Source organism: Gallinula chloropus (assembly GCF_964237585.1).
Source record: "Gallinula chloropus genome assembly, chromosome: 1".
NCBI lineage: Eukaryota > Metazoa > Chordata > Aves > Gruiformes > Rallidae > Gallinula > Gallinula chloropus.
The window spans coordinates 183,621,366-183,631,245 of record NC_140085.1 but is presented as its reverse complement, the minus strand read 5'-3'; the positions used below and the strand labels follow the sequence as shown (position 1 = coordinate 183,631,245).

The following is a 9,880-nucleotide window of genomic DNA, read 5'->3' as shown; positions in this document are numbered from 1 at the left end:
GTTTGCACTTGAGAACTGAGCAGAGGAGTGAACAGAAAGTCTTGGAACATCAGCTAAAACAAACAGCTAGAGGTCATACTCAAAGCAGCAAACAGATGGGAGTAAGGAGAGTGACCTCTGGGTACAACTCTCTGTACTGGTTAACCGTTACCTACCCAGCACCCTCTCAAAACTATCAACAGCATTACCCAGCAGTTTCAGTGGCTGCTTTAAAGCCACTGTTGCTCCATGTGTAGTCATCCAAGAGATTGGCACCTGAAAAAAATTTCAGGCTATTCCACTGGCTCCATCCTATCTAAGAAACAACAGGACATCTGGCACTTTATTTGCTTCTGTAATCCCAGAAGCCTGTTAGTGAAGATTAACAAAACCCAAACACTAGCAACGTTCACGTAGTACATAGAGGCCAGTGAGATAGATGTGCACAGACAAATTCTTTTAGGCCTGCATCCAGAATGTGAGAAAAAGCAAAGCTAGTCTTTGCCTATGTTAATTCAGATGGGACACATCTGAGGAAGCACACAGAGCAGCAATGCAAGTAGCACAAAACCCAGTAGCTCTGCAGCTATGGAAGCTGGAAGAGGGTATGCATGAGAGAAGCTTGATCTCCAAATCACTCACCTAGCAATGACTGCCATCCCAATGGCTTTGTCTCCTTTATATAAGAAGACTGAGAAGCAAAAGCCACTTTCAGGATCAGGAATAATTGCTAGTGGTTATCTGTCATTGCCTACAATATTCCCTTGATGATTGTACTTGAAGAACTAGGGCTTATTTCTGCATTCTGCTAGCCCAGAACTTTGAAATCCATTCCCTCAATACACCAAGCAGAAAAAGATACCATTTTATTATTACTCTGATCTACCAGCAATCAACTTTGAGTTGTTTGTTTGTTTGTTTTTTTTAATGTGCTAATTAGCCACCCGGTTACTTTCACAGAAAATACAAGCAGCATTTTTCCCCAGGAACTTCTAAATTAAAAAGACCTTAAGGTAACTCTGTAAAACATTTAAGACATCATAAATAAACTTATTCTAAAAATCACCTTCCAAACAATAAATAAAACTCTTCCTTATTTGAAAGTGCAAACAGGCTGCATTATAAAAAGTACAGAGCAAGACTGCAGAAGTGCATAATTATTCAATAGTGACCAAGACACAGTTTCTTGTTCTGGTGCTGCTGGTCATCTAGTGATTTTGTTTTCTGGACCCCATCTAAAGAAAAAACATGTGTGAAACATTAATACAATAGCAAGCATAGTCTAAAGTCTCAACACATACAGATGCACTGAAATAACACTAGGTGGGAGGGGGGGGGCTTATCTTCTTCCCCATAGGGAGGAACACGCAATAATCATAGTAAAAGAAACATACTAAGGGAAAAAAAGGAACTTAAAACAGTTCAGAGTTGAAAATGCAAGCATACCATCTCAAAGAAAACACTGTTAGAAAAATGAGCCCTGTTAAAGGTTGTCAAACAGTACCCCAGGATGAATCTTTCTCCAGCTGGGTCTAAAAACCATTAGCAGAGAGAGGGACAAACAAGCCCTAACATTTTGCAGTGATTACTAATGACATAAACACTATTCAGAGCCCTTCCCTTCCCCCTTTCCCCCCCAGCTCATAAGGAAATAGCTAACAAAGGGACTTCTTCACTAATCTACCTCACTACATGTTAAGAATCAGCTGGTAGTACGTGGCTATTTCGGTGCTATAAAAAACACCTTCAGTCTTTTTTATGCTCCTAGCAGGGTGCTCAGTGCTTTGAAAAACCACCAACTCCCTCTCTTCATGCTCTGTATCTTTATCCTAGAGGCATAAAAATTATTTATCTTCTTTTCCCACATTATTTTCACCTATGGATGAGAAATTCTAGGACTGGAAGCTGAAAGTAGATGCTTATGATGAGTCTCTTTCGTAGCACAAAAAGGCTTCAACATAAGACTCATCTAAATCCTGTCTTCAGATGACGTCTTCCTTGATTGTTAAGGATTTTATGGCCTTTTGTGTGTGTATACACACACAAAAATAAATGTTGATTGAAAAGCACTGTCATAGACTCTACTTCGTGAAAGAAAAACTGAAATGTTCTGCAGAACATATTTAAATGACTTGGAGGAGTCCTGATTTCTCTTGCAAAAGAACTGTGCTCTTAATAGAGCACAGTATCAAAAGTCTGAAATGGCCACGTGCAAAACAGCATGTTGTTGACCTTGATAACAGCATTACTAGACTTTGTGACATGTGTACCAATGCCAAGCACTTGTTAAAAGCTTTTTTTCCAGCTTACCATTAGTTCATCTGTTCAAAAAGCTCAGAGGAGTTTTCATAGCAAAATGTAACTAATCAGAAACAAAATTAATTAAGACTGATCAATCCCAGAGGAATTCAGCTTTGTTTAAAACTTGATCTCATTTACTTTATGACTTCAGTAATAAAATTAATTAATGAAAAAATACTTACTTTCCCTGGTTGAGGGGTCATGGAATTCTATAGCATTAGTCTGCAATGGATTTAGTTGCCACTGGTAAAAGAAGAAGAAAAAGTTTTCTTATTCCAGGAGAAAGAGCAAAGGGAGAAAGAAAAAGTACCCTACAGTCCTTCACTGCAAGGCATGACTAGGGATGAGGCAGAAAATGAAGAGCTCTCCTTCCAACACATACTTGTGTGGAGGATAAAAAGCTATTAAGGGATGCATGGCCATTTACTCCGTTGGGAAGGGGAAATGAGCCTGCTCAAACTGACAGCGCTGCAGTCTGTCACGGCGAGCCCCTCAAGCTCAGGTGCACCTCGCCACCTTCAAAACCCACCGCAGCTCTTTTAGGATGTGCTGGAAGGGCCTACAACATCACACAGCCATCTCCCACACCAGCTGCCATGCTGTGACTGGGAGGCCTGGAGAGAACTTAAGAGTGTGAAGAGACCACCTCCAACAGCAGCAACAATTAGAGGGAAATGTGCAAGGAAACTGCACCACAGAAAACAGGCACACTCAGCCCCACCATCTGTCACATGGCACACCACTCCTCTCCAGTGCCATGACACAGCAGTCTCTCCATTCCACTCACTTGACTAAAACAGCATCAGAAAACCCTCCTCTATGTAGGCTGCGGGTGACTGCTCCCTCCAACCCCCCGCCCTGCCTCAGTGCTGCCCAGTTTTTAGAATATAGAACATTTCGACACTTACTGTAAATTTGCTGACACCCTCAAGTTCACCAAACTTCATATAGGATATGTCTGCTTTCTTTTTTCCAGCATCAACATCCCCTGCATAGATCTGCTTGATACCAGCCCCTTTAATCAAAGGGACACACTCATCACATGGACACTTTGTCACAAATATCATGCTTCTCTCGTCTGGCTTGATTTCTCGACACCTGCAGTCAGGAAACAGAATTTCTGAGTTTATGTCTGGACAGGTCTGAACCTATCAAGTGATACTTCAAAAGAGCAAGCAGAGAAACGTTAGGTTATCTACTCTCAGAAGCAACTTACTCCTACTCAAGTGCACAAGCACACGATGATATCTGGCTTGGTTTTACTATCTGTGAACAGCACACGCCTCCCACTTTTCCATGCATATCATGGTTGGAAGCCTGAACAATTGCCACAGTTCCATACTTATTAATGTTTATAAATATCTTAAGTATGGGATGCAGGGGGAAATGGCCAGCCCCTTTTCAGTGGTCTGTGGGGACAGGACAAGGGGCAATGGCTGCAAACTGGAGCACAGGAAGTTCAACACCAACATGCGGAAGAACTTTTACACAGTGAGGGTGACAGAGCCCTGGGACAGGCTGCCCAGGGAGGTGGTGGAGTCTCCATCTCTGGAGATATTCAAGACCTGTCTGGATGCCGACCTGTGCAATATGACCTAGGGAGCTGCTTTGGCAGGGGGGTTGGACCCGATGATCTCTTATGGTCCCTTCCAACCCCTATGATTCTATGATTTCAGGTTGTAGCATGGTCCTAACAGGAAGCAGAAGCTTGTGTCTGAAGGATAGCTGCCATGTGTTAGACTGCATGTTCTTTAAAAGCCAAGTTTACTTAAGAAGTCTGAAGAAACCCCAGAGCTGACTGTGTCCACGCACATCCAAATTCCACATCATAGGCATAAACATGACCATGACTGCAATCCGCACTCCATCACAGTGACATCATGCATTTGTCATGGAATTGCCTCTGAGCTGTCTCATCATTTTCTGTGGTAACACCAAACCCATTACCTGAATGTCAAGGCGTTCTGCTCTGCATGTATAATGTATCTGAATTTTCTGATTTCACGATCCTTCTGTTTATCGTCCATGTGTGGGAAATCTGCATATTCAGACCCAACAGGAAAGGCATTGTAACCACAGCCTACAAAATACATTGCTCCCGTTCCATCACAGCTCCTCTGCAACTGCAAGCAAAGCATTAGATTTGGAGACATTTAAACTGGGTACTAAGTCATAATGTTGTGCAGTATATATTCTCACTACAAGAAGGACACGCTTGAGCCTGTCCAGAGAAGGGCTACAAAGCTGGCGAAGGTTTTAGAAGACAGATCTTATGAGGAGCAGCTGAGGGAGCTGGGATTGTTTAGTCTGGAGAAATGGAGGCTGAGGGGAGACCTCGTTGCTCTCTACAACTACCTGACAGGAGGGTGTAGTGAGGTGGGGGATCAGTCTCTTCTCCCTGGTAGCTAGTGACAAGAAGAAATGGTCTGAAGTTGTGCCAGGGGAAGTTTAGGCTGGGTATTAGGAAAAATTTCTGTACTGAAAGGGTTGTCAGATATTGGAACAGGCTGCCCAGGGAGGTGGTTATGTCACCATCCCTGTAGGTGTTTTCTTTAAAAGAAGAGTAGATAGGATGCTTAGTGGCATGGTCTAGTGTTGGACCTAGTAGAGCTGGATAGATGGTTGGACTTGATGATCTTGAAGGTCTTTTCCAACTGAAACCATTCTATGATTCCATGCCAAGTTATAGCAGTTAAGAGAGAACTCAGTTCTTGCTAACTGCTTCCTGCCTGTATGGAGCTTTTCCATTAAGCTCCACAGGAGCACCACAGGCAAACTGACACTGCAGCCAACACACTGCACCAAGATTGAGAGGCTTTCCTTTTAGGAAGTAATACTGATGGCAGGAACAAAACCTCTGAATGATTTAGTCCTTAAGCCTTTCTGCAATGTACATAATGAAATATGGATGGAGTTAGCCAGCAACTCTGTTTCACCCATCTTCCAACAGACCCAGTGACCAGTAGGCTGACAAAGTAGCAACTGGTGACTGAAATCAGAACAACACACAGCAATGAGCAGTTGATGACTGAAGTGCTAAAAACAGATGAAGAGTATGCTGAAGCTGCATGAGGAGTGAGGCTTCCTGGGACTGGTAATATGCACAGAGATATAAAGGAATAAAAGCTTTTGTTTGGATGTTTAGATGGGAACACACACACTAACAGTATTTGTAGAAAAATATTGCTTGGATCCAAAAAAGAAAGTGGTACAGCATTTCAGCTGCAACAAAAATCCTCAAGAAGTTGCCCTGCTATGATTGCACTGAGACCTCTCCAAAAAAGCTGCAAAGAAGGACCATGCAGAGGGGGCACATGCTGCCTGATCAGCAGATGTGGCCAAACTTCGTAGTCAGGACATCTGCAGTAACTGACAATGACTAGGGAAGCAAGCACAGGGAAAAGCTTGGCACAGACCCTGTGGTGGTTACTACATCCTCTCATACTTCCCCTTCATTTTGACAGCATAATGATGAACCAGTCGTTAACTTAGTAACTAAAGAATGAGAAATGCACACTTGCTATAGCACTGCGCTGTGTGTAGGAAAAACCCAGGTGTATAAACTTAAAGCAAAATAACAAGCTCAAAGCAGATTCAAGCATATGAATTGTGAGTCCAAAGAAAAGTAACTTTTTCCATACTTACTGACTTTTCTTCTGCCCAGATAATAGCTCCAACTCCCGTTTTATGATCCTCTAAAATACACAATGTTTTAGCAGTAAATAACAATGGCCACAGCAAAACTCCAGCATCTTTGCCAAGAAACCCCCCATCAGATAGATAATCATTTTCACTAATAAGATTGGAACTAGGAAACATAATATAACTGTACTTAATGCCCTACTGGAAAGGTATTGTTTTGCTGCTCTTTTCTGAAGAAGTGTACATAAGATGCTTAAAATATTGACACTAATTTTATAACAGAAACTCTTTGTGAAGCCTGCATACAAAAAGAGCCTCAGAGCAGCTTTAAGAGTTTAAATGTCATTGTATTCTATTTTTAGATAGGTGTTGGACATGTTGGCAGGGCAGGCTTTGCTGGCACTGTAAGTGAAATAACTGTCCTGATTTTTCTCTTGGAAAGCCTGGGACTTTCACTCACAATACTGTGTACCCCTGTGGGGTTTTTACTACGACTGCTACTCCTGTTTCACAGATGTAGGAACGGAATTTGGCAGCTCACTCAAGGAATTATTTGGAAGAAGTAAGACTGAAATCAGGAACTCACTCTACTCATGAGACCCGTTCTTCCTCCACTACTAGAACAACTCACCTGTCCGGTACGCAAGTAGTCTGGCCTGTATCATGCAGTGCCTTGCAATTTCTTGGGGCAAGCCCTGATGGTCTGTGTCATTTGTTCGCCGTGATTCACTGTTGTAAAATCCAAAGCGGTCAGAGACAGGGACACTGGCAGCCACTGTTGCCAAGACCAACACAAGATCTTTCATATTTTGCCTAAGGTTGCTGAAGTATGGGTTTTCACAGAGGTTCTCCAGTCCTATTGTCATCAATATCTGCTTGTGAGTTTCCTCATTTGGAATTAGGAATAAGCTTTCATACTCTTTTATTCTCTCCTGTCTACAAGCAGTATAAAATTCAGTATCGGAGTCAGGCAGAGATTTTGCTATTTTTTGAATAAAATCAAACTTGGTGGAAGTTTCTTCAATAAATTGCACCATATAGCACACCAAGGGCTGAAGCAACACACACACGCGAGCACGGCTATTCGACTTCAGTCTTTCTACTGCTTTGGCATCTAGCTTTGCATCATCAGTGGTGACGGGATTGGACGCCTCGTTCTGCAAGCTCATTTCGGGATCTGCAGGCCAGTAAGAAATCCTGTTCACCCCAGCTGGAAGAGAGGATAATGCAGCAGAAGGAACCATGCAGGCACAGTGGAATACACACCTCATTTGCAACACACTATCACATAACCCTCTTTTTACTCCTTTACGGCCATGAGTGCTGTTTTGCTGGCACCTGGACAATAAAAATGCTAACATATATGTGTATCAAGATCTTATCAGGCTTAATAATCAGACTACAGATATAAATTGGTATTTCCTAAGTCTTACAACAGATACATTAACACTACACAAAAAAGTTCGCACTAACAGAAGTTGCTGCTGAGATTAAAGCCCTGTACGTGCAGAAGGGCTGTACCAGCAGGTCCTATAATGAATAATCTGACATGTCTTCATCTCTCTTCATCTCTCTCATACTCCCTGTGATTTCTGTCTTAAAAAAACACCCTTCCACTGGTGCCACGGACAAGCAATGGGCAGGCAAGAAAAAAGGAGCAATCTAAGCCTACTCATCACAGGTTTAGGGTTGCTCTGGCAAAGTGCAACAGGTATGCCAGAATCTCAGCAGTGCATCCCAACCAAGAGGCAAGCCTCATGAACAGCAATAGCTGCAGAGAGAAATAGGGTCTCAGCAGCAATTTCTTGATCACTGGCACCAGGAAATGCATGTTCAACACTGTTTTCAGCCTCATGGAAAATATCAGTGTTGGCTACACAATTTAGGGACTGGCATTACAACTGGGCCAGTCCAAAGAGAAAACAGGCTTTCTGATACCACTAATCACAAGCATAACATTTACTCTACAAGAGTCACTACTTACCGTTTACAATCATTTTTAAACAGGTTGAACATGGTTTTCTAGAAAAATAAAGATCACAGTTTTTAAGTCTCGATCCGTGTTTAATGAGTGCAATCTGGCCAGCGTGCAAGTCTGGGCTGGAACAATGAAGACCTATAATCTTCGTGTTCTTCACCACAACTAGACCACTCTTCTTTACCTACAGAGAAATGCATTACTATTATTATTTTATTGTGTCAAATTCCTGATTGTTCTGGTCATTTCTTTGTCCATAACAAAGCCCAGAAGCAGCATAGAAAATTCTGTCAATTATAGCTGAAAACCCCTCTGAATTATCCAACATCTGGAAACGCTGTTGAATTTCATTTCTGTCTTAAGTTTGACCATCCTGGAAGCCAATAGCTTCTCTTGCTCAATTTCTGTGCCTTCACTTATAGAAATGGATCTTGGTTCTAAAGATTTTTCCATGGAAAAAGTCTGCATACTACAGACAAGAGCTCTTACATCTGGATTCCCATGTATTGGAAAGAAACTGGATACAGGCTAGTTTCTTGAAGCTGATGAAACACATCTCATTATGCAATCCAGCTGCTACCAGAACACTGCTGCCTTAGATCTGTAAATTATCCGATTTCTTTGTGGTAACAGAAATGAGCCTGTACTAAAACCCTACGTATACCCCAAGCGCCATTCCTAACTGAATTACAAAATTTGAAACTGCTTTTGAAGTCTGTATTGTGCTACTCATCTATCCCTCTTTCAGATCTGGTCTGGGATGTACCAAGCTCTGGAAATTAGGCCTAATTGTCACTCACAGTACTTTCCTATCTTTCCTTGTCCTGGCTGATACGTGGGTATGCTCTGCACAAACTAGCAATCATTTCAAAGAGCACAACAAGAACCCTGATCACAAAAGGAAACACACTGTTCCAGGACACTCTGAAAACGCCCCTCTGCTTTGACGTGTAACTGGCAGAAGACCCAGTCTCAAGGACCGTTCCTTTTCATAGTCACTAAGGTAGTTATCTACAAGTGCTTCATCAACAAACCTTTCAGGTAGTTCTGTGCACATCTGCTGTATAATAGAACTCTTCTACAGTCATAAATATTTACATTTTAAAGAGTATCTCTACACCATCAACCACACTGATTTTAAAGCCAGAGTTAGCATATATTAAGAAGTACATGGTGTACACCATTGCTCCTTTGTTATGCTTTTCAAAATACCCACCATCATTTTTTTACTGTTTGCTTCACCTGTTGGGGGTACACCTTGCCTTTCAAAGCTTTTCCAAAATTGCACACCATTTAACCATTCTGCTGGTTTTCTCCCACCAGTGGATTTTTTTCCTAGTCTAAAAAAATACTTGAAAAACGCTTATCAACTTTTTGTTTGTTTTTTCCCCTCAGGACTATCTGTCATGTAAAGAGCAGTGATGTTAAGTTCACTGCAGGAGCTACTAGCAGATGTTCATGAAGACTGATTAACAGTAAAGTGAAGGCATTTTACCTGTGATTTTTTCTGTGGCTCAGCTGAGGGAAAGAGCTCCATCCAGAGACTGAACAAAGTAAAAAGATTGACCTTAGAAAGTCTTGGCATTTGACCTGTCATTAGAAGAAAAAAAAAAAAGAAGAAATATTTATTAAATGATATTTATAAAGAAACCTCCCACTGCTGAACAATGTTTTCCTGGTCTTCTACACCACTGCTGCAACAGAAGATGGTTTATTGACTACTTCTGCTATTGCAGCAGCCAAATCCCCACTGTCCTCTTCAGGGTGTGAGTTGTTCAACTCAGAATGCTCACATCTGGGTGCAGAGATCAGATCTGTGCGACAAGAGAAAGTGCCAAAACTTTCACTGAAATCCAGTGAGTTAATTCTACTCAGAGATAAAGAGCAGAAACAACAGATCAGATCCAGTGTAACTTACGTGCTCAAGTGATTCAGAGATGCTTACAAAAACTGGAGACACAGCTTGTGATTCGGCTTCGG

General features: G+C 41.9%; 1 protein-coding gene across 1 annotated transcript; it reads right to left on the bottom strand.

The window, feature by feature from the left end:
- Window positions 1-771: 771 nt before the first annotated feature.
- Window positions 772-9,497, bottom strand: CDADC1 (cytidine and dCMP deaminase domain containing 1; the record flags this gene model as incomplete). The annotated part of the gene is made up of 8 exons (XM_084265544.1): window positions 772-1,214; window positions 2,463-2,523; window positions 3,189-3,378; window positions 4,228-4,397; window positions 5,926-5,975; window positions 6,554-7,132; window positions 7,907-8,084; window positions 9,396-9,497. The coding sequence occupies 8 exons, from the start codon at window positions 9,495-9,497 to the stop codon at window positions 1,141-1,143; spliced, it is 1,404 nt and encodes a 467-aa protein (XP_084121670.1). The 3' UTR covers window positions 772-1,140.
- Between the last annotated feature and the right edge of the window lie 383 nt (window positions 9,498-9,880).